Source organism: Pelodiscus sinensis, chromosome 18 (genome assembly GCF_052426305.1).
Source record: "Pelodiscus sinensis isolate ZL-2025 chromosome 18, ASM5242630v1, whole genome shotgun sequence".
Classification (NCBI taxonomy): domain Eukaryota; kingdom Metazoa; phylum Chordata; order Testudines; family Trionychidae; genus Pelodiscus; species Pelodiscus sinensis.
In genome coordinates, this window is record NC_143069.1 from 3213544 (window position 1) to 3240333 (window position 26790).

At 56.9% G+C, this 26790-nt stretch overlaps 1 protein-coding gene across 2 annotated transcripts; it reads left to right on the plus strand.

Moving 5' to 3' along the window:
* The first annotated feature begins 174 nt into the window (after positions 1-174).
* Positions 175-25639, plus strand: LOC102456182 (galectin-9-like). 2 transcript variants are annotated; one of them, XM_075915399.2, is made up of 11 exons: positions 175-252; positions 779-867; positions 5957-6155; positions 7666-7785; positions 9131-9178; positions 10211-10273; positions 13692-13721; positions 18061-18090; positions 18785-18867; positions 19166-19331; positions 25054-25639. In XM_075915399.2, exons 1-11 carry the CDS (start codon positions 223-225, stop codon positions 25195-25197), a joined length of 1002 nt encoding a protein of 333 aa, XP_075771514.2. In that variant the 5' UTR covers positions 175-222; the 3' UTR covers positions 25198-25639. The 2 variants fall into 2 exon arrangements, with proteins under 2 accessions (XP_075771514.2, XP_075771515.2); XM_075915400.2 differs by lacking the exon at positions 13692-13721.
* The last annotated feature ends 1151 nt before the right edge of the window (positions 25640-26790 follow it).

Genomic DNA, 26790 nt, shown 5'->3' on the forward strand with positions numbered 1-26790 from the left:
AGGGTGCGGGAGAGTCCAGCTGTGCTGCTCCCGCCACGGCAGGGGCTCGTGACTTCGCCTCCCGCAGCAGGGCCCACGCCCCAGCCTCAGGGAGCAGTTCCTGAAGGGATTAATCTAGCCGGAGGCGGGGCCAGCTCTACTTTCTGCTCAGAAAACGAAACTTAATGTTCACAGAGAGCCAGCTACTTGGGGCTCTGGCGTGCGGCTTCAGAGCAGCTCAGCATGGCATCCCAGCAGCCTATTCTCAACCCGGTGAGTGAGACGAGCTGGGGACCCGGAGATTCCCACGGTCTTCTCTCTGTCAGGGCTGGGGTGACCAGGCAGCAAGTGTGAAAAATCGGGGGGAAGGGGGTTAATAGCAGAGTATATAAGATAAAGCCCCTCACATCAGGAAAGTCCAGATAATATTGGGACATCCCGGTCACCAATGTTCCCTCTAATCTTTTCCATCCACCCCATGTGGAATAATTTTTTATGTGCACCGAGGCGCATGTGAATGTGCACCATTGGGGAAACACGCCCTAGCTCTGGGCGCGCTGCACCTAGCTCTGGGCGGCGTTGGAATCTCTCCTGAGCGGCTGCACAAGTGCCCAGCTTTCAGGGCCTCCGGCCGGTCACCCCCAAGCAGACTTGAGTTCCCACAGCCCAATCGTAGGAGTAGGGCCCTGTGACATTCACTGCCCCCCACCGGACTGGCCAGGCCTCGTGCAGCTGGGGGCCTGGCCCCAGTGTATGGTTCCTCCGTGGACCTGAAACTTGGGTGGTTGGTTTCTTCCAGAGCCTCCCCTTTTCGGGGCCCATCTTTGGAGGCCTGAGTGAAGGGAAGATGGTGTTAATCCAAGGAATAGTCCAGCCCTTCGTGAAAAGGTGGGTGCCACTTACCCCCCCTCCCGTGGTGCTTTTCGTCCCCTCCCGCCACCAGCCCTCCTTTGGGACTCAGCCCCGCCCTGCCCACCCAGCGGCTCTCGGCTCCCCCGCGCCCCTTCAAGAGCTCGGCTTCTCCTCCCGGTGCAGCTTTGGCTCTCTCCCTGGCCCTCGTCCCACCCGCCTCGCCGCACCGGGCATGACTCAGATCCCCGGGTAAACCACTTCCCCGAGCCACCTGCCTCCCAGCAAAATCCTCCGCTCTCCCTCCTCCGTCGGGATCCCTACGCCCACGGCCCCAGCCCTCTGCCCTCTCCATGGGTCCCTTCAAACCCAGCTGCCCGCGGGCTCCTGGAGCAATGCAGTACCCGGCAGGGCGAGGTGCCTCTTCGGAGGGACCAAGGGGGTTAGCTTATAAAAAGCACCGGGGATCCTCTTAGGGCAAAAGGTGACATGCTGCGTTTATGAAGAATACAGTAGGAAAGAAGCTACACACACACACACACACACACACAGTGTACACACCCACACACACCCACACACACAGTGTACACACACACACAGTGTATGCACAGTGTACACACACACACACCCACACCCACACACAGTGTACACACATGCACAGTGTACACACCCACACCCACCCACACGCACAGTGTACACACACACCCACCCACACACACAGTGTACACAGTGTATGCAGTGTACACACACGCACACACCCACACACACAGTGTATGCAGTGTACACACACGCACACACCCACACACACAGTGTACGCAGTGTATACAGTGTACACACACGCACACACCCACACACACAGTGTACACAGTGTATGCATAGTGTACACACATGCACAGTGTACACCCCCCCACACACAGTGTACACAGTGTGCACACACCCACACATACAGTGTACACAGTGTATGCACAGTGTACACACACGCACAGTGTACACACCCACACACACACACACACACACACACACACACACACACACACATGCAGAGTCAATGTCGTAGTTACCAGTGGGTCTGGATCCCTCTAGTGGCCAACCAGCGAGAGCTCAGGGAGCGAGGAGCAGGACGTCTCTAGCACCAGCTGCCCCAGGGCTGGCCTGGCTCCCCCATTAGGAAGGCAGGGCAAGGGACGCCCTGACGGTAGGGAGGTGGGGCGAGTTCTGGAGTCTCGGAGCTGTTTGGGGTCCTTCTCGGAGCTGTTTTCCTGCCTTGGGATCCGCCGGGTTTGCACCATCGTGCTGTGCTCAGGCCCCGCTTGGTTTCCTTACCTTGCTTGCCTGGCCCAGTTGATCGGGGCTCCACCGATCTGCCCTTCAGCCGCATCTCACGAGGGGGACACGGCGATCTCCTGGTGCCTTTGCGTCGGCTCTCGGCTCCTCCCTCGCACGTCGGGTCGGGCGATCCTCCCACGCACATCCCCCCTTCTGCACCCACCCACACACAATCCCAGAGCTCCTTCCGTAAGATCAGATCTAGTGCAAAACCCCATTCTTGCACTCTCCCATTGCAGGAAAAAACAATCCTAATTCTAAAAGGGCGACAATAGTGACAGTGACAATAGTGACAAATAGTGACAAATAGTGACAAACAGACCCTTTTGGCCAATTCCTGCTTTCACAGGAACACTAACCACAAGCAGCCTAATGAAGGCATCTTTACCAGAAGCACTAGGCTGTTCCTTTCTGTAAGTCAGCAAGGCTGGCTGCTGAGGTAAACTGAGGCACAGGACATTGCACAAGGCTGCATTTTGGCTGCAGGGCTACACTGCCACCTCTAAGGTGTCGATGAGAGCAGAGGCACACAGATTCATGGGTGGTGGGAAAAGGTGGGAAAAGGCAAGCCCCCAGCCCTGTCCTCAACCCCGCCCCTTCTGCTCAGGCCACGCCCCCAGGAGCAAAGCCACTCCCCCAGCACCACAGAGGGGCGGGGCAGCACGCAGCCCCAATCCCTGTCTCCTGTATCATGGGGAGGAATGTGCCACGTGGCCCCAGCCTCCCAGAACTCAGGGAGGGGCAGGTGCTGGGGGCAGCAACCCTCCCCCCCCAGAATACCTACAGCCAGCGTTCTGGGGGCGGAGTCTGGGCGGGGCCAGCTGGTGGTTTGGGAAGGTAACACCTCCCCCTGCCTATGACACCCACCGCCCCAGCGCAGACTCCTGGGGTGCGCCGGGGCTGGAGTTCCCCCATTCCCCCCCAGTGCCTCCCGCCCACCGGTGTCCCGCCTCCTCCGCCCCCCTCCCACAAATCACCAATTCACAGCATTAAGGATGCTCCAGGAGGGAGGGGGAGGAGCAGGGATGGGGGTGGAGCGAGGGTGGGGACTGGGGACAGAGAGGGGGGGAGCCAGCCCCACGTGGTACCCACAGTTCGATCAGGCTCACTCACGGCGTCAGGTCGGAAGGGACCATTTGACCCTCTGCTCCAGCATTTTTCCAATGCTACATCCTGCTCCGTGATTTGGAAAGGAGGGGGTGGGGCAAAGCAGTGGCCCCGCCCCCGGGTCTGCCAGGAGGGGATGGGCCCCGCCCCTCTCTGGAGCCACAAACGCCAGGGGGGCAGCGAGCCGGTGGGAGGTCCCCGTGGGCCGGCGGATTCAGGGTTCTGGCTTCTGCCCTGGAGTGGGGGGGCTGGCAGGTTCCAGCTGCTGGGCTTTGAGCTCAGCACCCCCCTTATCCCCCATGGTCCTCACTGCCTCTCCAGATCCTGACCCATGGAATCCAAGGGCGGGCAGGGACCTCAGGAATCATCCACATCCAGCCCCCGGCCCGACGCAGGACCAACCCCGACTCAACCAACCCAGCCAGGGCTTGGCCACGCCGGGACGTAAACACCTTTAGGGGTGGAGATTCCACCCCCTCCCTAGGGACCCCATCCCAGCGCCTCACCACCTGCCTAGTGACCCATCTACCCCCCTCCCATCCCAGCTCTGGCTTCCTCCCTACCCCCTCTTGAGTCACGGCTTAATTTGTCCCCTGGTCAAGTCTGCCGTGAAAAGCGGCCTGTGTTTTTTTGTTGATCTTCTGTTTCTCTCTGCCCAGCCAGCTAGCTAGTCTGCGGCTATGGAGAGTGGTATTTGCACAGCAGCAGACGTGCTAGCTAGCCATTCTTCAGCAGAGCAACCGGAAAATAAAAGCCCCAAAAGAAAGCACACCAAAAAAAAAAAAGACAAGAAAATGAAAAGCAACATATTTGCGTTTCTATTCGGTGGACAGCCAGTGACGAATAGAGACAATTGTACATTGTTGTTATTGAGTCTGAAAAACCCACCCTATACAGATTAAACCTCTAAACTCTCTGGTCTGGCAACCTCCATGATCCGGCAGGACTAGGGATATTCTGGATCAGAGAGCCCCAGCTGGCCAGATTCAGGGGCCGGGCTGGTGGTGGAGAGCAGAGCTGGCAGGGGAGCAGGGCTAGCAGCTGGGGTGGGCACCTTGACCTCCCCTGGTCTGGCAAACTCCCCGAGGGTGCCGGACCAGGGAGGTCCGACCTGCCATGGAAAGGATTGGGAATGTGCTGGCACAGGGTCAGGCCGGAGAGTTACAAAGGAGAGCTAGAAGGCCAGGATGTGAGCCTTAGACTGAGTCAGTCTCGGTTCCCTGGGTGGACCGGCAGGGGCTGGCCTGGAGCCAGGTAGGACTTTCCAGAGGCGGTCTGGACAAGCAGGCCGGTTGGACCACCTGGAGGTAACGAGGAGCCTTCCAGAGCCGGGCTAATTAGGCCACCTGGGGCCAGTCAAGAGCCAGCTGAGCCTGGTTTCCAAGGGCTCCTTTTCAGTGCATGAGGTGGCCTGCGAGGGGGAGGGAAGGAGCCAGAGCTGAGAGGTGTTTGGGGCAGAGCTGGGAGCTGCAAGGCAGGAGGCGGGTGCTGGAGGAGCAGGTCCCAGAGGAATGGCCCTTGGAGGGATCGTTCGGGGGAAGTAGTAGAACAAACCCCGTCTGTTGCAGCTGCCTTAGGATCCCTGGGCTGGAAACGGAGTGGGGGGGGTTCCCCCAAAGCCACCCCACATCACTGCAGAGTCTGTCCCCAGAAAGGGAGGCCAGGTCTATAGAGGGGTGCCCCCCCCCGGTATGGACTAGCCTGCCTCTAGTAAGCAGAAAGAGGCCGTGCGGTGGGACCCGGCGAGCCTCTGAGGGGAAGCAGCCAGGCCTGGCGGCCACGCGCCGAGGTCACCCAAAACGCGCCGTTGCCTGATGCCGGGGAGCACAGCCCAGCACCTCTCTGCCCTGAGCCCCCTCGCTTGCTTTGTGCGGTTGGTCCCCTGGCGACCCGCTTTTCGGGTTCTCGGGCAGTTTCTCCAGCCCCCCCCGGAGCTCCCTCTGTAAGTAACCTGGGCTCTGGCATGGGGCTGTATGTATCCCTTTGGAGATGCTATTTGCCTGGGACTCTTCCCCCGGCTCTGTCCGCACACAGCCCTTCTCCTGCAAAGAGCTCAGCCCAAGACTGGCCAGCTCCCTCCTGCGCTGCATTGCAGCTCCTTTTTATATGGCCCTCCTGGGCCCTGATTGGTTGCAGCTGATGCAGCCACTCTAGGCTGCTTGGAGGACCTCTCCACTGCTCCCTCCCTGGGATGGGTGTGGCAGAGCCCTGAGGTCTCCAGTGGGGGGGACTTTGGGCTCAGTCCACCCCCTGACGCCCTCTTTAAGGCAGGGCTACCCCCCACCAGCCTTCGTCCCTCTCCCCACCTCAGCAGGGCTGCCCCGTGACACCTTCCTCCGTGGGCATTTCCCTGAAGAAAGGCCCCTTCCATCGCCTCTCTGTCCTGCCCCATAGCCCAGTCCCAGACCTACCTGCCCTACATAGCTTCTCTGTCCCCCCATAGTCCCCTCCCCCATCCTGTGCCCAGGCAGCCCCCCACACCCGCTCCGTGTGGGGCATGCCCCCATTTCTCTTGCCAGCGTGGACAGTCCTCCATGCCCACTTCCCGTCAAAAGCAGCAGCCCCCTCACCTGGCTCGGGCCATCCTCCCCCCCCCCCCGGCACAGGCAGCCCCCCTGAACCTTCCTGGTGAGGCCCCCCCACTTCCCCCTCCTGGCGTGGGCGGCCCAGGTGACGCCGTGGGGCTGCGTTCCAGGTTCGGGGTGAACCTGCGGTGCGGGAGCGGGGACATCGCCTTCCACTTCAACCCCCGTTTCGACGAGAGCCGCCCGGTGGTCGTGTGCAACACGGAACAGAGCGGCCGCTGGGGGGCGGAGGAGCGGACGTATCACATGCCCTTCCAGCCGGGCGTCTACTTCGAGGCGATCCTCCACGTCAGGAACCACTGCTACCAGGTGAGCGCAGGGCTCCGTGGCCGGCCCACCCAGGGGCACTAGCCCTGCAGGGCCGGGGGCGGGGTCCCCTTCCTCGGACAGGGCTTCGGGTGCGGCCTCACGATTGTCAAAGACCCCGTCACGCCAGCGGCCAGGCCTCCCGGCCAATGAGCTCCCAGACAGAGCCCCAGCTGTGGCTTGGTCCCGCCCTTCTGCTCCCTGCCCGGGTGGGGGGCATTTGACCCTTCCCCCTCCTCCCCCCAACACATCACCTCGGCTGCAGAGAGCAGAACTCCCCTGTCTTGCGGCACAAAGGCCTGCCCTGGGTGCCGGCCTCAGTTTCCCTGGCAGATCTGCCTCCAGCCTTGTCTGCACGCCGGGGCCCAGCCCTGCCCCGTCCCAGCGCCACCACACGGCCAATGCGGTGCAATTCCCCCCTCTCCGAATGATGGTATCCAAGTCACAGAATCATCGCATCCCAGGGCGGGAAGAGACCTCAGGAGCCACCGAGTCCAGCCCCCAGCCCAAAGCAGGACCGACCCAACTCAATCAGCCCAGCCAGGGCTTGGTCAAGCCTGGACTTAAACACCCCTAGGGATGGAGACTCCACCCCTCCCTCGGGAACCCCTCCCAGCGCTTCCCCACCCGCCTAGGGAAAGAGTTTTTCCTAATCTCCAACCTGGATCTCTCCCGCCGCAACTTGAGCCCATTGCTCCTTGTTCTGCCACCTGCACCCCCTGAGAACAGCCTCTCTGCATCCTCTTTGACCTCCATCGTCCCACCGGGGCTGAGCTCAGCCTGGCCATGGGGCATTGGGGGGTGGGTTTTGTGCCCCCGGGAGGGTCCAAGCGAGGTGTGAAGTGCTGACCACGCCTGAGAGTCACTGAAGAGACTTTGCTGAAACTTTCCAAAATGTTCCCCCTTGGGCTGAGGCTAGCAGGGACCGTCCAGCCCCAGAAATGACATTTTTAGGACGCAGGCGAGGGCAAGGGGTCCCCGCTGTCTTGCTGGTTTTCTTCAAGCCTACGCTCCTGGATTTCTGATTACACCGGCCTCTCAGCTTTCCCTAAAACAAAACAAACCCAGGTCCCAGTGGAGAAGAGTTTGAAACTGAAGCCCCCAAAGCCAGGAAACCCAGAGGGCAAATAGACCAAGCCGAGTATTCTTTATATTTCAGCCAGTCCGGTGATTGGACGGGGCATGACCCGTGTTCCCTGTAAGCCGGGAGCTTGTCCGGCCTCCCAGGAGAGATTCACCGCTGATTAGCAGGGCGTTCCCAGCTGATCACAGCCAGCAGCATGTGTGTCTATTGGTGGTGCACATCTGCACACACCTGGGCGCATGTAACAAAATGCATTCTGCACACAGGTGGAAAAACTTAGAAGGAACATTCGGCATGATGCTTAATTTTTGAACACCGGGGTGGGTGTTGCATATTGCAACCCTGATGCGATGCTCCCCCCCACGGATACCCTCCTCTTCTTACTCCTAGCTTGGTCCTCACCTCTCCCTCCCTCGGCTCTTTCCCTAGGTCTCTGTGAACGGTCAGCACTTCCTGGAATACAAACACCGCCTTCCCCTTTATACCGTCCAGAGCCTGGAGATCAACGGCGACGTGACTGTGAACTGCATCAGCTTCACAAATCCCAGTGTGAGTACCTGCTTTGGCCTTGTATCCTCCCTCTGCTTCTCCCGTGCGGCTCCTGCCAGGGGCCTGGGGCTTCCTTCACAAATCCCAGTGTGAGTACCTGCTTTGGCGTTGTATCCTCCCTCCACTTCTCCCGTGCGGCTCCTGCCAGGGGTCTGGGGCTTCCTTCACAAATCCCAGTGTGAGTACCTGCTTTGGCCTTGTATCCTCCCTCTGCTTCTCCCGTGCGGCTCCTGCCAGGGGCCTGGGGCTTCCTTCACAAATCCCAGTGTGAGTACCTGCTTTGGCCTTGTATCCTCCCTCCGCCTCTCCCGTGCGGCTCCTGCCAGGGGCCTGGGGTTTCCCTCCTTCCCCCACATGCAACTTCTGCTGGGCTCAGGGTGTGACTTGAGAGCTTCCTTGGGTCCGGAGAGGAGCTGCAGAGGCAGGAGGTTCCTCTCTGCCCCCCGTCTGGCAGCAGGGAGCCCTCGCTAGCCGGCTGTTGATGGCCAAGAGGCGCACGTGCAGGGAGAAAGCCCTGCAGCAGCCGCAAGGAAAGGCCGGAGAGAAACCAGCCGTGCTAGTCCGCGCCCTCCGCAGGCAAACAAGCGCACAGCTGCGTAGGGGCGCCTGAAAATGTGGGGCCCCGAATCCGCAGGTGCCCTACGCAGCTGTGCATGTCGCGTCTGCCCGAGGCTGCCCCTGGTTTTGCTGGACGGCTCTGCTCGACCTCCAGAAGCCCCGTCCTGGCGGGAGGAGAATGGTTTGCTCATTCCGGGTGACCTGGAAGCGGCGAGGGGCGAAAGGGACGGTTTGCCGCTGGCCCGTGGCTTGGGACGGCCCCAAGGGAGTGGCACTGGGACTCGGGGCACAGCGTCCCAGCCCGCTCCGTCTGGCCTGGTGCTGTAATACCGGGCAACGCCAATCACCTCGGACCCTTCGTTTCCAGAGGAGCGGCCGGGCCAAACCGGAGCGTCTCGCTGTTGCCACTTGTGTGTGCTCCTGACGGGCCAGGACAGCCAGAGGAGGTGGGGGGGGGTTTCCATGGGAGCCCCCTCTCCAGCGAGAGACACCCACAGGCCCTTGGGTGCGACAGCGTGCCTTGCCCTCCGGGGCTGCCCCCAATGTGCCAGACAGCCCCATTAGAGCGGCCAATTTAAAAGGGGCAGCCGCAGCAAGGCATGCTGGGGGAACGCTGTCAAGCCAGGAGGGAGGGTCCCCGCTGGGGAGAAGGCTCCGTTCCGGGTGTGGGGCCCACGGCGGCTGCCTCTCAGTTTCTCGCTTTGCCTGTTACCGCCCTGGCCTGCGCTCTCTTGCGCCCCTAAACCCCAGGGCGATGACTTACCCGCGTGTGTTTCTTTGGGCCCAGGACTCACGATGCCAGCCCGCCCCGGCGTACGGATTTCAATCGGCCGCCGTAAGTACCCCGATGCATCCGCATGGGAGCTCCAGCTGTCCCCCCAGGGCCGTCCTGACCGGTGCTGGTGCCCCACAGAGGCGAGCACCAGTCCCCCCCCCCCTCCCCAGGGTGCTCCGCATGGAGGAGGGGGGCTGACGCTGTGGGGCGTGGGGTTGCTATTCTTCCCGGCCGGACACCGTTTACTGCAGGGATGTCCGGTCCAGGAGAGGTGGCTGGGAGGGAGGCCCGAGCCGGAGGACTTCGGAGGAGCAGCGGGAGGAGGCCATGCAGCCGGCTGGAAAGAAGCGTGTCCTGTGCCTTAGAATCCCAGGGCACGAAGAGACCTCAGGAGGCACCGTGTCCAGCCCCCGGCCCAAAGCAGGACCAACCCGACTCAACCATCCCAGCCAGGGCTTGGTCCTGCTGGGATTAAAACATCTCTAGGGATGGAGATTCCCCCCATCCCTAGGGAACCCCTCCCAGCGCTTCCCCACCCGCCTAGGGAAATTGTGTTTCCTAAACTCCAACCTCGACCTCTCCCACTGCAATTTGAGCCCATTGCTCCTCGTTCTGCCCCCACTGAGAACAGCCTCTCGCCAGCCTCTTTAGAACCCCCCTTCAGGGAGTTACAGGCTGCTCCCAAATCCCCCCTCGCTCTTCTCTTCTGCAGACTAAACAAGCCCCAATCCCTCTGCTTTCCCTCACCCGTCAGCCCCCCTTCTCCTTCCCAGCACTTCTGGAGGGCTGTGGATCAGCTGATTCACGGTGATCCGGACGTCCTGGGAGCGCGAGGGAGGAATAGGGAAGAGGTGAGTCCCCAGCGCAGGAGGGACGCAGGGAAGAGGTGGCGCATGTAGGACCCGTTCCCTGCAGGAATTGTTGGTCTGGGCTCTCTTGTGGGGGGCTTTGCTCCACTGTGGGGCCTCGGTGGGCCGAGAAGCCCAGCCCCTGCTGTGGTGTGTGGCAAAGGGGCAGTGAAAGTGCAAGGTGGGGGCGTTTTCGCAGCTGACGCGCCGGTGCTCTGCTTAGCCGGCCTCTCTGTCCTTGCAGATCTCCAACGTGTTCGCCCAGCCGGTCTTCACCCAGCCGGTCTTCGGGGCTCCAGGTCCCAAAGTGAGTATTTTGCTACAGACGACTCGCGTCAATTACTCACAGCCCTAGGATGGGAGGGGGCAGGATAGGGAGGGAGGCACAGTATAGCAACATCATCCCGGGCATATTATACAGAAGTGCCAGGGGAGGGTGCAGATGTGTGGGGGAGGCACACGGTGCTTAAAGGACCACTCCTGGTGCCAAAGCTCAGATCTGGGTAGGGCAGTAGCTGGCAGCCCGTGGCTGGGGCCGTCACGGGCAGGTCGGTGTGCGGACGAAGAGGGTTTAGCGATTTGTGAAATCCGGGTTCAGCAAGTCACTGGGGGCAGCTGGAGCTATCACAGGGTCCGGCATTCAAGAGCAGAAAGGCAGACCGGGGTCCACAGTGCACTGTGACCGTACGAAGAGGGGCTGCTCCGGAGATTGGACAGCAGCTCACATGAAACTCTCTCTCATCTGCACCTGCCTACTCCCCAGTGTCCCGCGCAAACCCGCTGTTTCCTCTCAGCTGCTTGAGGGCATAAAAATTAACTCACGTTCTTTTAGTCGTCTTCTTCTGAAGACTTTGTCCGACGTCTCTCATCCTCCTTTTTATGCAATTGTGTTGACTTGCGGAACTCACTGCCGCATGATCTCCCCAAGAGCCTTAGAAAAAGATGGGCTGCTTACATGGAGGAAAAGAACGTGCTGGATTCAAATCGGGTTGGACTGAAGTCCCTGGCAAAAATCCCAGTGATTGAAATGGAGCCAGAATTTCATCCCAACCTTGAGTAAGAGAGAATAAAAGATATGAGAGACATAAAAAAAATAGGCGACCTCCTGCTTTGGGGTATAAACTGGACACTCACTGATGTAGACTAAAGGGCTACAGGTCCGCTCTGCTATGCCAGTCCCTATGTTCCTACAGTTGTGTTCTTATCTGGGTCCTGGTATGGGGGGGGTGGTGGATCTGCACGCTTGAAAGGGGCGGGCCTTGGGGGGAAGAGACAGGGCTGGGGCAGCAGAGGAAGTGCAGAGAAAATCATCTGTCTCCGACTAAAGTCCGCCTGTTCACCTGGTGATGCCCAAGGGCTTTGGCTAAGAGGCTGGCTAGGAGCAGAAGGCAATTTGACACTCGCTGGAGTGAAGGGCAAAGTCTTGCTGGGGTATGACTCTAGTCGGGGCAGGCACAAGCTGTCCCTCGAAAAGGAGAGAGAGAGGCTGAAACTGCCCAGCAAAGGGAAGAGTTATTGGACACGGCCCTTCGGTGTGAGCTTCTGATGCATTGAGGGTGGGGGAGCGGATCAGAGACGGGGACTTTTCAGCCTGGAAAAAAAATGACTTGGCGGGGAGAGGATAGGGCTCTGTGCAGTCATGACCGGTGTGGAGAAAGTAAACAAGGAACAGTTATTTATTTGTTTCATAAGGAACTAGGGGTCACCCAATGAAATTCGTAGGTAGCAGGTTTAAAAAAACCAAAAGGAAGTTGTTCTTCATACAACTCAGAGACAACCTGTGGAACTCCTCGCCAGAGGAGGTGGTGAAGACCAGGACTTGAATAGGGTTAAAAAAGCACTAGATAAATTCATGGAGGATGGGTCCATCAGTTAGCCAGGCTGGGCAGGGAGGGTGTCCCTCGCCTCTGTTTGTCAGAGGCTGGGAATGGGCGACAGGGGAGGGATCACTGGATGAGTCCCTGTTCTGTTCACTCCCTCTGGGGCACCTGGCATTGGCAGACAGGACACTGGTCTGGATGGGCCTTTGGTCTGAGCCAGTCTGGCTGTTCTTATGTTCTTATCCCATACTGGAGGCATAGGGCCATTGCTCGTGATCCTTCTTGGCATTTTGGGGTCTAATCTTGGTTTTAGGAATCAGACTAAGAATGGGCTATTGGCCCAAAGTCCCTCTCTCTACCAAACCAAATATTCCCTGTGCCCTGTACTCAATGTAACGGGAACGCCCCAACTACAACGATGCTTTCTTAATACTAGAAACGATGGCCCGTTACAGACCGTCGGGCTAGAAAGAGACCCACCGGGCGTCCCATGGTGTCCAACGGGTCTTCTAAGCGAAAACGTGTCAAAATCCCCCCTTTAAGTTCGCTACCTCGGCACTAGCTGTGCTTGCTTACGTGCGCCGCTTGGCTCAGACGCCTCCTCTGGCGGTGGCTCCGAGCCCTCGGCGTTCCCGTCGTTATAGCCAGCTAGTGTTGCGTGGGTTAATCTCCCACCAAAGCCACCCGGCTTAGCCTCACACAAACAACCTGAATTTGCTTCACTGCAGCAAAGCTACTTCCCCCCAGTTTCACCTGATGCACATTTAGTTGTTTTCCCGGGAAAGGCTGCCTGTCAGTATCGCTAGTCCTCCCAGTGCTATCCCACAGTGCACTGGGCAGTTCTCCGTTCTGCACGACATTGCTCAGGATTCAGTCTGGTTCAGACAGCACCGCCGGCTGGAAGCCATTTCAGGAGCTAGCTACTTCTGCGGGCGATGCCTCTCCCCCGCCCACCTCTGCTTTAACCACTCAAGAGGACTGCCTTCTTTGACCAACAATGTTGGCGCCATCTGTTGGGGGATAAATCCATCGCATGCTTCAGCGCAAAGGCTGATCTGGAAGGTCCGTGTGATGCACTTGGCTAAGTGTTTTGCTTATAAGAAGCACATGGGAAAAAGGCACTAGACTGTGTTTATTAAGAATATAGTATGAAAAGCAGCACGTGCGTTCACACACACACGTCCTGCAGATGACGTATCGGTCGTGGCTCAAGTCAATCTTATAGGCCAAGAGAGACTGAACATGAGCGGGGAGTCGGGTTGTGGTTTGAGGCTCCTCTGAGGCTTGGCTTGCAGAACCGAACCCAGAGTCCAATGGCCAGAGCCCCCCATGTTATCCATGTCCGACAGGGGAGTCGACGGGTTTTGCAGCATCCTGCTGCGATCCTTCATCCTTGACTGGCATTAATACCCCGGAGATTCCAGTTCTCTGATCGCTCTTGTCCGGCTTCCCATCCTTAGCTCTTGTGTGTGTCTCTCTTAGGGGTGTCTGCCTGTCTCTCAGGCACGTCAGTTCTGCCCATTTAATTCTAGCCTCCCTGAGTACAAAGGATGCTTCCTGGTTGTCTTCAAGCGGCTCACATCTTCCTGGACATCCGTGATGGCTTTCGCACGTCTCCTTAACGACGTACACCTCCTCTACTCCAGTGGTTCCCAATCTTTTTGATACTGGGGACCAGTAAACCCATTCACAAGCTTTTGGAGGACCGGGAACATTTATTTGCATATTCATTAAGCAAATGATGAATATGCAAATAGATTGTGTCACTGGCCCTAAAAAACATACTGGCAGAGATGGGGGGGAAATGAGTGTCGTCTACAGCATTAACCTAGAAGCTTTTGCTTATCGGTTCATCGGCTGCACTGTTCCATCCCTGCATTGTGATTCTCTCTTCTGTCTTTGCAGAGCAAGAAAGCGAAGAACTTCCCCGCACAGGTACCAGCTGCCTCAGTATTGGGCACAGCCCGATGCAGTGCAGCTGCAGCCCCCTGCCCTGCTCTCTCCGGGGGGGGGGGGCATTTAAAAGCCACAGGGAGGGCAGGGAGTTCTCCTGAGGGGAGCCAGCCCTCCACAGACCCAGCAACGCCCCATGAGGGCCTGGGGGCAGACATGCCTGACTTGTGACTTCGGGGAGTTCCACAGGTGGACTTTCTGGTTTGAGTAGACCAGGGGAGGCTGACACACTTGCCAGCCACCTGGGCAAGGTGGGGAGGCGGGGCCTCAGTGGAAGGGGCAGGGCCTCAGAAGGGGTGGGGCCTCAGGTGGAAGGGGCGGGGCTAGGGCAGCCAGCTTTTAGTACCACCCAGCGCGTGCCGTGCTGGGCACCCCCTACCCTCCAGCCAGCCCTGAGAGCTGCCTGGAGCGTGCCACGTGGCGATTTAAAGGGCCCAGAGCACCAGCTGCTGCTTCTCAGGGGCCTTGGGCCTTTTTGAATCACCGGGCCCCGGGGCACCTGCCCCCTTTTCCCGCCCTCTTGACGGGCCTGGAGTAGCCGCGTGTGCGCTAACCTGTGTAGCCACAGAGCTCCGGGGTAGCCTAGCCTCTCAGCTAGGATTGTACTCCGGTAGATACTGCCCGTGGCAGTGTTGCATGCCCCCTCCAAGCACCCCCCGCTGTAGCACAGCCAGACCCTACGTCTGCCCGTGCTGCTGGGGAAATTCAGTGGTTTAAAACAAACAAAAGGAAGTCAACCTGTGGAACTCCTTGCCAGAGTCCAGGCCTCCGGGCAGGGGGGTTAGTGGCCGGAAAGGTGCACTGTCAGTCAAGAAAGAGGACTAGATACAAGAGGACTAGATAAATTCATGGGGGATCAGTCCGCCAACCGTGATTAGCCAGGCTAGGCAGGAACGGTGTCCCTACCTCTGTTTGTCAGAGGCTGGGATAGGTGACAGGGGAGGGGTCATTTGGTGATTCCTGGTTCTGTTTGCTCCCTCTGGGGCCCCTGGCATTGGCCGCTGTCGGCCGACAGGACTCTGGGCTGGACGGACCTTTGGTCTGACCTGGGCTGACCGTTCTGATGGTCTTATTAGCTTACGGTTGGGCAAAAAGAGGGTAGACTCAGGAGTAGCGGGTGAAAGTGGGGCAGCTAGCAGGAAGCGTTCTGGGCTAATGAGATTTACGAAACGGTGAAAGTTTCTCAGGCCATTGTCCGAGCTCATTACAACGAGACCAGCCTACGCCCTTGAATTAGGGTAACGAGGCTCTCCCGGACTGGCCAGACCAAGTCTGTCCGGTCTGGTGAGTCGGCAGACCTACCTTGAATAGGCTACCCACCAGAGGCGGGAGGTTCCGGATCAGCCTTCCAAAGGAGTGACCAGAAACCTCACTGGCACTTGAGAAATCCAGAAATAGGATTATGACGTGTTGCCAGGACTGGATTGCAGGACCCAGGCTGCCCCTTGTGGTCCTCAGTTCCTAGACTGCTGAGAAGGACCCAACCTAGCCGGTCTCTTTTCTCTCTGATTTCTATGCTGTCCTGCAGCGGGGAGTTCCACACATTGATTAGCTGCTGGTAAAAATGGGCGTCCTTCGTTCCATGTTAAAGGTGTCGCTGTTGCATTTCTATAGCCCCAGATCTCTCGCTGCATTGCTCTCCTCTCCCAGGTTATAAGCACGGTGATGAGGGTCTTGGAATGGGTCCCATATGATGAGAGATTAAAAAAACGGGGACTTTTCAGTTTAGGAAAGAGGAAACTAAGGGGGGGATAGATTAGAGGTCTATAAAATCATGAGTGGTATGGAAAAAGTGAATAGGGAAAAGTTATTGACTTATTCCCACGATATAAGAACTAGGGGTTACCAGATGAAATGAACAGGCAGCAGGTTTAAAACAAACCAAAGGAAGTTTTTCTTCACCCAGCGCACGGTCAACCTGTGGAACTCCTCGCCAAAGGATGTGGTGAAGGTTAGGACTTTACCAGGGTTCAAAAAAAAGCTGGATAGATTCATGGAGGTTCGGGCCATCCATGGCTACTAGCCAGGATGGTAGGATGGGTGTCCCTAGCCTCTGTCTGGAGATGAATAACAGGGGAGGGGTCACGTGAGGATTCCCTGTTGTGTCCCCTCCCTCTGGGGCACCTGGAATTGGCAGGTGGATGGACACTGGGGTGGATGGACCTTTGGTCTGGCCCAGTCTGGCCGCCCGGATGTTCTTATGATTGTTCCGTCCTTCCAAGAGGGAGATCTGGATTCCGACCCCTCCCTGATTTTGTGCTTATCTGGGGATACGAAGCCCTGGGGATTTGCCTCTCCTGCACATCGGTGTCAGGATCCCTGCCTTCCCTTTGCTGCCGGTTCTCTGCCAGCCAGTTTTTACTCAGTCCCCACCTGTCGGCCTGTTTTCTACCAGCGCTGGGATGGTGGCTTCCTTGCTGTTTCCTGCTGCCTGGTCTGTCTGGGACACGGCTGGCTTCACTGACCAGTTGATCCTTTTCTGTGGTTAAGCCCAGTTGTTATTTCTGTGCAGCGCCCCAGAATTCCCAATCAATGCTCCCTTCCAATCATTTCCATCCCCGTGCGCATCTTTTGCCCACCCGTGTGCGGAATAAATTGTGTTATGTGCACCGAGGCACGTGCGAACGTGCACCACCTCTCAAAACAACACGCCTAGCGGGCGGCGCTCTGCTCATCAGTTGACCCTCTCCTGCGTGGCCGTCCACGCGCACCGCTTCCGGGGAACGCCGATCCCAAATCTCTTCTTGGTTACATGGAGGAGCTGCTGCTCGTAACGCTGACGGCTTCTTTGGGCCTCTCACCACTTCCGTTGTTTGCCGGCTGCTTTCTTTTCCTGGTGGTGGCTTTCCTCCCCTGGCTTTTACCGTGGTGGGATTATCTTCCCTGGCGCTTTCGGCCTCTTTTCTCTTCCCTTTCCCGGGCCGCCTGTAGCCGTCGGGCTGCTCTTCCCCTGTGACTGCTCACGCCAACCCTCCCGGCCCGGCATCTTGCGCCGTCCCAAAGCTCTTGAAACCAGAACAACCCCAGCAGCACCGTGAGTCCCCGGCACCGTGGCCTGCGCAGGGTGACGGAGACTCAAGCGGGCCACAGACGCTGGGCACCAGATTCCCACCAGATCTGGGGGCAGTTTCCCTGTCGCAGACGGGCCAGGAAGTGGCTGTTTCGTTTCCTCCCGTCCCTGCTTTTCGGGTCCTTTCCCGTCACGACCATTGGCAGCTGGGAGGGGTGCTCACGAGGCGGAGGGGGAGGGGGAACGTGCCTGTCAGAGGGGCGCTCCAGGGGGCAGGTGGCACAGGAGAGAGGTGGGCCCGGCTGGAATGGGCATTTCTGGGGCACTGCCGGGAGCCGGGTGGGGCCCAGAGGCGCCTTCTTGGGAGCCAGTGTGGCGGCGCGTCGGGGAGCCCCCCACCCCGTCCGCAGCCAGACGTGGCTCCCGGCAGCCGCACAATACAAGGGGTATTTGCTTCTCAGAGATGCAGCACAGGCTCAGCGGTGCCATAGGAGCCAGGGCAGAGCCTGGTCCTCTTGGGGGAGGGGTTCCCAGGCCCCTTAACCCCCCCCCCCCGTCTGCTCCCTTCATGCTGCCCTCCGAACAGACTGCCCCAGCCCCCAGCAACTGGTCCCTGAGCCCCCAGGCAGCCCCGCCCCTGGCTTTGGTCAGATTCCTCCACCTGGCCCAGGTGGCCATGCCTACATGCCTTCCTTGCAGGGACCATCCCCCGCTGGGGACACACACACACACACACACACACACACACACACACACACACAGAACAACCCAGCAACCTGACACACACACACACACACACACAGAGAACAACCCAGCAACCTCTCTCTCTCTCTCACACACACACACACACACACACACACACACACACACACACACACACACACACACAGAACAACCCAGCAACCTGACACACACACACACACACACACACACACACACACACACAGAACAACCCAGCAACCTCTCTCTCTCACACACACACACACACACACACACACACACACACACACACACAACAACCCAGCAACCTGACACACACACACACACACACACACAGAACAACCCAGCAACCTGCCCCCCGCCCACACTCCTGGGTTCACAAGAGTGTACAGCTCCCCCCCCACACATCACAGCAAGGAGCAAGCGTTGTCCGGGCGGGTGCGTGCCCAGCGGCCTGCCGGAGACCCGGGAACGCCAGTGAGCGTCGGGGGCCTCCTGCTAGCGGCTCCGCTCCTGGGGCTCTGATGGGCCGGGGGGGGGGGTGATGTGGTGATGCGGGGGATTGTTCTGACTGTCTGTGTCTCTCCCCAGCACCAGCTGCCCCGGATTGTGACTAACCCCGTGAGTATCCAGCCAAACAGCGAGGAGCTAGGCAGAGCCGGGCCAGAGTCAGGGTTTTCTGGATATTTGCCCACCCTCCTTCCCCCAATGGCTCCAGCCTTGGTCCAGCTCCTAAACCCACACTCCCCTCCCCCGGCCGTCCTGGTGGCAAGGTGCAGGCAGCTGCACCTAGCTGAGCGTGGTTAGGGCAACAGATCCACAGAGCTAGTAACAACCAATGTGTCTGCTAATTTGTTCCACCCATGTGCGGAATAAAATGTGTTGCACGCACTGAGGCATGGGCAGGTGTGCACCACTCACAGCGACACAGGCTGCCGGTTGGGGGGGCTCTGCTAATCCACTAGGCGGCACCGAAATCTCTCCTGGGTGGCCGCCTGAGCGCGCGGCTTTGCGGGACCAAAGCCACGCTGTCCTTCCAGGGCCTGATAAGCCTGGAGGTGTGTGTCAGCCTCTCCTGCTAGGGGATTAGCTCCTGGTGCTGTGATGGGCGGGAGGGGGGTGGTTCAGTTCATGTGCAGAATCAATTTTGTTGCGTGCACCAGTTCTGGGCAGATGTGCACCAGGTTGTGCACTCCATCGCCCCTACCTCCCGTCTCCTGATCTCTCCACCTTCCACCCCGCCCAGGGGTCGGGACGGCCTCCCCTCCCTGCCCACGGGTACTGTGACCTGGGCGATTCTGGGCTCTCTTTTCAGGCCATCCCATTCCAAGTGGCCCTACCAAAGAATGCCTACCGCAAGATCACCTTGGTGGGGAACGTGCCTTTCTATGCCAACAGGTGGGTTTCGCACGCAGCCGGGAAGGGGCCGCGCCCAAGTTGCTCTGCACTCCCAGCTGATCGGAGCGGCCGGAGGGGGGGGGGGGAGGAGGACGGGAGGGAATCCCATTGAATCCGGTCGCCGGTTAAACCAATTAAGTGGGATCCCGGCAGGGAGAGGAGGGGGGGCTGCGGCCGGCACCGGCGGGCGGGGTGGGGGCCAGACACAGGTCCGTCCCCTTCCCCGCTGCGCCCTGGTCTGGTCCATTTCGCCCGGCGGCCTCGCCGTGACCCGCGCTGACCCAACCCCGCCTCCTAGATTCCACGTCAATCTGAAACACAGCCTGACCGGGAACATCGCCCTGCACATCAACCCCCGGCTGAAGGAGCAGGCGCTGGTGCGCAACACCCAGACCCACGGCACGTGGGGCTCCGAGGAGCGGCAGGTCTCCACCCTGCCTTTCTCGTCAGGCCAAGCCTTCCAGGTGAGCCCGGGAGGCGGCTGTCGGAGCTGGGGGGGCTGGGCAGCTAGGAATCAGGCAGTGGGGAAGGACACAAGGGGGCACCAGCCCCCCTCGCCCCGCAGCGACTCCTCCCCATGCCACCCTTAACCTCAGGGAGCGCTGCCCCTAGGAGGGTGCGGGGCCCAGGACATCCCCCCCTTCTCCGTCCCAGGGCCTGCCTCTTCCCATCCCCATCCTGCCACCGCTACACTCCTTCCCCAAGCCCGCTCTAGTGCCCTGCCCCGTTCCACTCCACCCCTTCCACCAAGCCCCTCCCCCTGAGCAATGAGGGGGGCTAGGAAACGGAGTGGGGTGACCCCAAGCCTCGACCCTCTCCCCACATCATTTGGGAGGGTACATGACCCTTTATCCTACCCCCAACGTGTCGCCTCTGGAATCAGGGACTCCCCAGAACCACAGGCCCCGGTGAAACTAAATCCATCAGCCCCATTTCATGCTGAGACAGCACCCTGGCCAAGAAAATATTTTTTCCCAACTTCAGAGGGGCCTTGCCACTGTGGGGGAGGAGAGAATTTCAATTTACCGGTATTGGAGTGGTCCAGACACAGAAAGGCTACGTCTAGAATGGCATGATTTTCCGGAAATGCTTTTAAACGGAAAAGTTTTCCATTAAAAGCATTTTCGGAACAGAGCGTCTAGATTGGCACGGACGCTTTTCTGCAAAAGCACTTTTTGTGGAAAAGCATCCGTGGCCAATTTAGACGCGCTTTTCCGCAAAAAAGCCCCGATCGTCATTTTTGCGATCAGGGCTTTTTTGCGGAAAACAAATCTCAGCTGTCTACACTGGCCCTTTTGCGCAAAAGGACTTTTGCCCGAATGGGAGCAGCATAGTATTTCCGCAAGAAGCCCTGATTTCTTACAGTAGGAGGTCAGTGCTTTTGCGGAAATTCAAGCGGCCAGTGTAGACAGCTGGCAAGCTTTTCTGGAAAAGCGGCTGATTTTCCGGAAAAACTGGCCAGTCTAGACACAGCCAAAGAGTCAAGATCAATTGTTGTTGGGTTTTGGTTTTGTTTCAAACAAGGGAATGCCGACTAATTAGCGGTGGCTTAGCTTGAAGCCTGAGGTTTTCTCTCCTGGCCCAAGCTGCTGATAGACTGAACTAGTACAATGCCAGAGGGGTTTTTTTATTCACAGGGACAGCCAATCTCTTGTTGAATCTTGCTAATTTCTTGGCCTCAATGAAAGCCTCTGACAGCGGAAAAAACACACAAAACAACACCGCAGCGTAATTGTGCCTCTTGTGTCCTTGCATGTCACAGGATACTCCTAATTTCTTGTGTTGGGAGCCAGAGAGAACAGAAGTGTCTGTGTTGTGCAGCATTTATTCTCACTACCCCTGATTATTGGGGTGGCTTGGTCCTTTCCGTGACGAGACCCCCCGTTTTCAGTTGTGTATAATGGAGCCTGAAATTCAGGGTGGAATTGCTCGGAGCAGGTAGCAGCTTCGGACGGCTATTTTTTCCGGCTGTATTTCAGCGGAACTGGCCCGGCTGTGTCCAGGAATGAGAGTAGGAAGATATATGGGCATCGCTGCTGAATTTCAGGCTTGATGGGGGCAGGTGACAAAAGCTCGCATGTTAGATTGGCCCGGGGGGGGGGGGGTGTCAGAGTCTGGTGGGAGCCCAGTCGATTGCAGCAGGCGCCATGGAGAGAAAAACGGACCAGAGGGGGAATCGGATGAACGTCCCCGATGTCTGAGCTAGGGAGGTGAGATAACGATTAACTGAATAATCGTGTCACCGCCTCAAAACGTAGCGGCTACGCGATTCTTCGATAGGCCCCGGGGGCAGGGCTGGCAGCGAGAGTGCTCCGGCCCCATTCCCAAGGAGTCCTCTACCGCCCTGCGCTGCTGCCTCTGTATCAGAGGCAGCAGCATGAGGCAGCAGCAGCCCCTGTCTATGGGGGATCTGAGCTCTCTGTGGTCAGGGGCTGCACTGACATTCCAGCCTCCCTTGCCTCCCCGCCCCACACTGCTGCTTCTGATAGAGGCAGCGGGGGGAGGCGGCGGCGCACACCCAGCGCGCTCGGAGAGCTGGCTTAAAAGCCGACTTCCTACCCCCTCATGCTCTGTGCTTCTGTCTCTCTATCGGAGGCAGCAGCGCAGTGGGGGCGAGCAGCAGGCAGTTCCACGGCTCCAGTGCTCATGGGCAGCCGGCCTAAAAGCCAACTCCCCATGGGCACCAGCTCCCACCTCCCCCGCCCCTTTGCTGCCTCTGATACAGAGGCAGCAAGGCGAGGGCGGGGGGGAGTGCGTGTAGTCGATGAGATTAACCGAGAAGCCCAGGCGCGTCGGCAAATCGTGGGTCGACTGCATGTTGACGCAGGGAGACAAAACAGGAGGAACTAGAAATACACGTGAATCATCACAGTGACGAGATAATTGGCGTCCCGGAGACTTGGTGGGAGAAATCACATGCTTGGATAGAGAAGGGTACTGCTTGTTCAGGATTAACCAGCTGGGGGGGGGGGGGGGAAGGGAGGTGGCGTTGCCTTGTGTATCCGAGCTGTATACACTGAGGCGGAGATAGAAGTGGGAGGCAGACTTGTTGCAAGTTGCCGGGTAAAGATAGAAAAGGCGTTAAAAAAACCCAACCCAGGGTGAAATGGTGGCATGGGTCTACCATACACACCTAGCCAGGAAGAAGAGGTGGAGGAACCTTTTTTGAAACAGCTGACAAAATTACTGAAGATGGAAAAAGTGCGCTAGGGGACTTGATGACCTCCTGAGGTTTCTTCCAACCCTATGTCCTAGGGGACGGGGAAGACAATAACAGAAAACACAGCAACAGCTGACGTATTGCATGTCTGTTTTGTTTCGGTATTCAAGAAAAAAAAAACCCGTAGCGGAGATCGCTAAACTAACAGCAAACATCAGCGTACCTGGAGCAGTTTCTGAGGCTACACCAGGGAAAGGCCGAGTAAGAATTACATAAATACATTCGGTGTTTTCAAGTCAGCAGGGCCTGACGAAATACATCGTGGAAGATTTAAGGAACTAGCCAGTGAGATCTGTGAGCCATTAGTGATTATCTTTGGGTAAATCTACATGACACGGTTATTTCGGGATATCCAAAATAGCTACTCCCTGTCTACGCAAGCTGCTCGTTATTTCAAAATATTAAAAAAAAAAAACGGATGCGCAATATTGGCATCCCAATAACTCTCGTTCCACGACAGTTCCGGGATGTCTCGAAATAGCGTGTTATTTTGAAATTTGGTGCTGTGTAGACATGCCAGGTTTTAAAATAAGCTATTTTGAAATGGATTTGAAATAACATACACCATTGGCACAAATGGCACCTCTTATTTCGAGTTTAGGGTGCGGCGTAGATGCACCCTTTGAGAACAACTGTAAAATTTAGCTATAAAAAGGGAATATAAGGACAACCCAGGGAATTACAGACCAGTCTGCTAAATTTCTATACCCAGAAAGATAATGGAACAAATAATCAAAGAATCCATTTATAAGCACTTAGAAGATAATAACAATCAACATGCAGTCGTCAAGAACAAATCATGTCAGACCAACCTAGCATCCTTCTTCGACCGGGTAACGGGTCTGGTGAATGGCAGCAAACAGCAAATGGGATTTCTCTTGATTTTGAGAGAGGATTTTGATATTGTCTCGCATTGCCTCACAGATTAACCATAGAAACAGAGCCTAGATGCGCATCTGGTTGGAAAAGTGGACGCCAGGAGTAGTGACGGAGTAGTGGTTCACAATCTAGTGACAGGATAGCGGTTCACACTCTAGTGACGGAGTAGCAGTTCACAATCTAGTGACAGGATAGCGGTTCACAATCTAGTGACGGAGTAGTGGTTCACAATCTAGTGACAGGATAGCGGTTCACACTCTAGTGACAGGATAGCGGTTCACACTCTAGTGACAGGATAGCAGTTCACAATCTAGTGATGGAGAAGCGGTTCACAATCTAGTGATGGAGTAGCAGTTCACAATCAAGCTTGAAAGGCCAGGAGTAGTGACGGAGTAGCGGTTCACACTCCAGTGACAGAGTAGCAGTTCACAATCTAGTGACAGGATGGATAGTGGTTCACAATCTAGTGACGGAGTAGCGGTTCACACTCTAGTGACAGAGTAGCGGTTCACACTCTAGTGACAGGATAGCAGTTCACACTCTAGTGACGGAGTAGCGGTTCACACTCCAGTGACAGAGTAGCAGTTCACAATCTAGTGACAGGATGGATAGTGGTTCACAATCTAGTGACGGAGTAGCGGTTCACAATCTAGTGACGGAGTAGCAGTTCACAATCAAGCTTGAAGGGCATATAAAGTGGGGTCCCACAGGGGTCTTACCTTGGTGTGAGTCTATTCAATATCTTCTTAAATGATGCGGATGGCGCAGAGAGTACACGTCTAACATCCACAGGTGATACCAAGCCGGGAGGAGCAGCAAGCACTTGAGAAGAGAGGGTTAGAATTCAAAATGCTTCTAGCAATGTGGAGACATGGTCTCAACTAAACCGGATCAAATTCAACCAGGACAAATGCTACGCTAGGGAAGAAATACCCATCCACGCCAATACAGAATGGCAAGGACAGCCCAAGAAGGAGTACTGCAGAAACGGACCTGAGGATTAAAATGAATCACGGACGACCTATGAGTCAACAATGTAATACAGCTCAATAAAACAGGCGAACATCATGCTGGGATTAGCAGGGATATGAAAAGGAAGACATGGGAAGTCGTTCTTCCACTCGGCACTGATGAACCGTCAGTTGGAGTACCGTGTCCGATTCTGGGCACGACACAGCGCGTCCGGAAAGATGTGCACAATTGGCTCAAGCCCAGAGAAAAGCTACACAAATTAGGAAACTTCTAGAACACATGACCTATGAGGAAACACTTGAAAAAACCTGAGGGTGAGCGTGGGTATCTAGTTTCGAGTACAAACAAGTTGCTATCGAGAGGGTGGTGGTAAATTGTTCTCCTTAACCACTGATGACAGGTTAAGAAGCAAGGGGCTTAAACTGCAGCAAAGGAGGTTGAAGTTGGACTTTAGGAAAAACTTCCGACCTGCCAGGGTGGTGAAACATTGGGATAAATGGCCTACGGGGGGGTGTGGAATCTCTGTCAATTGGAAGTTTTAAGAAGAGGTGAGAAGTAACACCTATCCGGGGTGGTGTAGAGCAGCCGTCCTCAAAGTATTTACAATTGTGGGCCACCTACACGGCTCTCTAGGTCCGTGGGTTCCCAACCTTTTTGAGCATATGGACCCCTTTTCAATCTGTTAAAATTTCACCCCCCAACCAGGGGAGAGAAGAGAAGAGAAGAAAAGAGAGGAGGAGGATCCGGCCAACCTTACACTTTTAAAAACTTTCCACGCACCCCCGGCAATACCGTCGTGGACCACCAGGGGTCTGTGGCCCACAGGCTGGGAACTGCTGCTGTAGGTGCTATGTAGGCTGCACCCACAGTCTGTGTCCGTGGGGGCAACCCGTGGCAGGATGCGAGCTTGACACGTAGCCAGCGGCTGCGTGACGCCGGCTCTGGCAGGAAGTGTTCCTGCGAGTCAGGAGAAGGTTTGCTTGGCTTCAACTTCCTCTTCCTGGCTAACGTGCTGCCAGACAAAGTGAGGGCTCTCCAGGGCCTTGTGGTACCGGTGGGACGGGGGTCCTCGCGGACCCGGAGCCACACCAACGTCAATCTTCTCTCCCCTGCAGATGGAGATCCTGAGCACGAAGAATTGCTACCAGGTGTCGGTGAACGGGCTGCACGTGTTCAACTATCTCCACCGTATCCCGGCCCACCTGGTGGATCAGCTGGAGGTAGCGGGGGACGTGACGCTCTCCAGTGTGCAGTACTGACCGAGAAGCCCTCCCAGTTCCAACCCCTCGGGCCGCATCTCCTCCACCACTCCAAAGCCCCCTCCTCGACTCCATTCAACAGCTCCACTGCGAAGCCAGTCACCAAATTTCACCTCCGACCGGAACTCAGAAGTTTCACCCCAGGGATGGAGAAGGGGAGGGCTTCTGGTTTTGTCTGTATACGTGTCTGATCCCGTAGATTAGAGCAGTGATTAGTCAACCTGTCCGGATTAGTGTAACCCTTTTAGGAGTTTGATTTCTCTTGCGTTACCCCCCCCCCCCCTCAAATCACCTCACTTAAAATCGACTTGCTTACAAAATCAGACACAGAAATACAAACGGGTCACGGGTGACTGGCAACATTGATTTGGGATGAAATTTGTTTTGTCCTTTATTGTAAGTTTATTAAATGGGTATTAAAATAATTTTGTCTACACGTGGATATTTCATAGTAACACTGGAGAGTGCTTTGTTCTAGTCTGCCTTAGACAGAATTGTTCCATCCTGTTTGAAATTCCCTTTCGACGTTATTGTGCTGTTCTGTGCGTGAATGAGGCATGCGTGGAATAAGACCGGCCAGGCTGCATCAGACCAACGGTCCAGCTAGCCCAGTACCGTCTGCCGACAGCGGCCAGTACCAGGTGCCCAAGAGGGAATGAACAGAACAGGGAATTATCATGTGATCAATCCCTGTCATCCTCTGACAAACAGAGGTAGGAACACCATTCCTACCCACCCTGGCTAATAGCCCTTGATGAATTTATTTAGTTCTTTTTTGAACCCTGTTAAGTCCTGGTATTCACAACATCCTCTAGCAAGGAGTTCCACAGGTTGACTGAGAGTAGATAAGAGAAAAGATGCCAGCAAATTACAAAAGAGGGAGGGAAGAAACAAGATGCCAGCATCCTCATCCTGAGACCCTGATAGCCGGACAGAGAGTACAAACCGAGGCCCTTAAAATGCAAATGCCTCCGCCCTAAATCAAGAACAAGGCACAGGATAAGGAGGTGGAGGAGAGCTGTGAAAACCAAGCGGCACGGATGGTGGAGAACTGCGAAAATGACCAGTTTGTGATAAACAATCCAAGCAGAGCTCGTGCGCTTCCAGGAGGCTACGTTGCTACAAAAGATGGGCCAGGGCCAAGAGGGGGTTCTGCAACAACAACAGAGCTTCAGTTGCATCCGGCGGAGGCCCGGCTTGCCTGCTCACGCTCAATCGAGCGGGCCACCTCGGTGGACCTGGGCAAGAGCCAGGACTGGCATTTCTAACCCCAGTTGCAGAACCTTTGGTGGGAGGGAATGCAGGCTGCCCCCGAACTACAGTGGGGACATAGAACTCTTCTGGTCTTGGGACTGCGCTTGGGGGGCAGGATCTCGAAGGGAAGACCTCTCAGCCCCTCTCTCTGTCCTGCACAGGGCCGCTGGTGGCTGAGAGCAGTGCGTGGGGGTGTGGCCTTGGCTGGAGGGGGCGGGGCCATGGCTGGCCTTCCCAGCTTCACCTGCTTCTCCAAGCCTGGAAGATAAAAAGGTGATAGGCAACGACGTGGATTTGGCAAGACCCAAATCGTGTCCAACCAAGCTAACAGCTTTCTTT

Excerpts from the sequence above, each read along its gene's own strand:
- LOC102456182 (XM_075915399.2), top strand. The coding sequence starts at position 223 with ATGGCATCCCAGCAGCCTATTCTCAACCCG. Across the intron at positions 10,274-13,691 it reads TCGGGGCTCCAGGTCCCAAA|AGCAAGAAAGCGAAGAACTT; the intron begins GTGAGTATTTTG and ends CTGTCTTTGCAG. Across the intron at positions 18,868-19,165 it reads GTGCCTTTCTATGCCAACAG|ATTCCACGTCAATCTGAAAC; the intron begins GTGGGTTTCGCA and ends CCCGCCTCCTAG.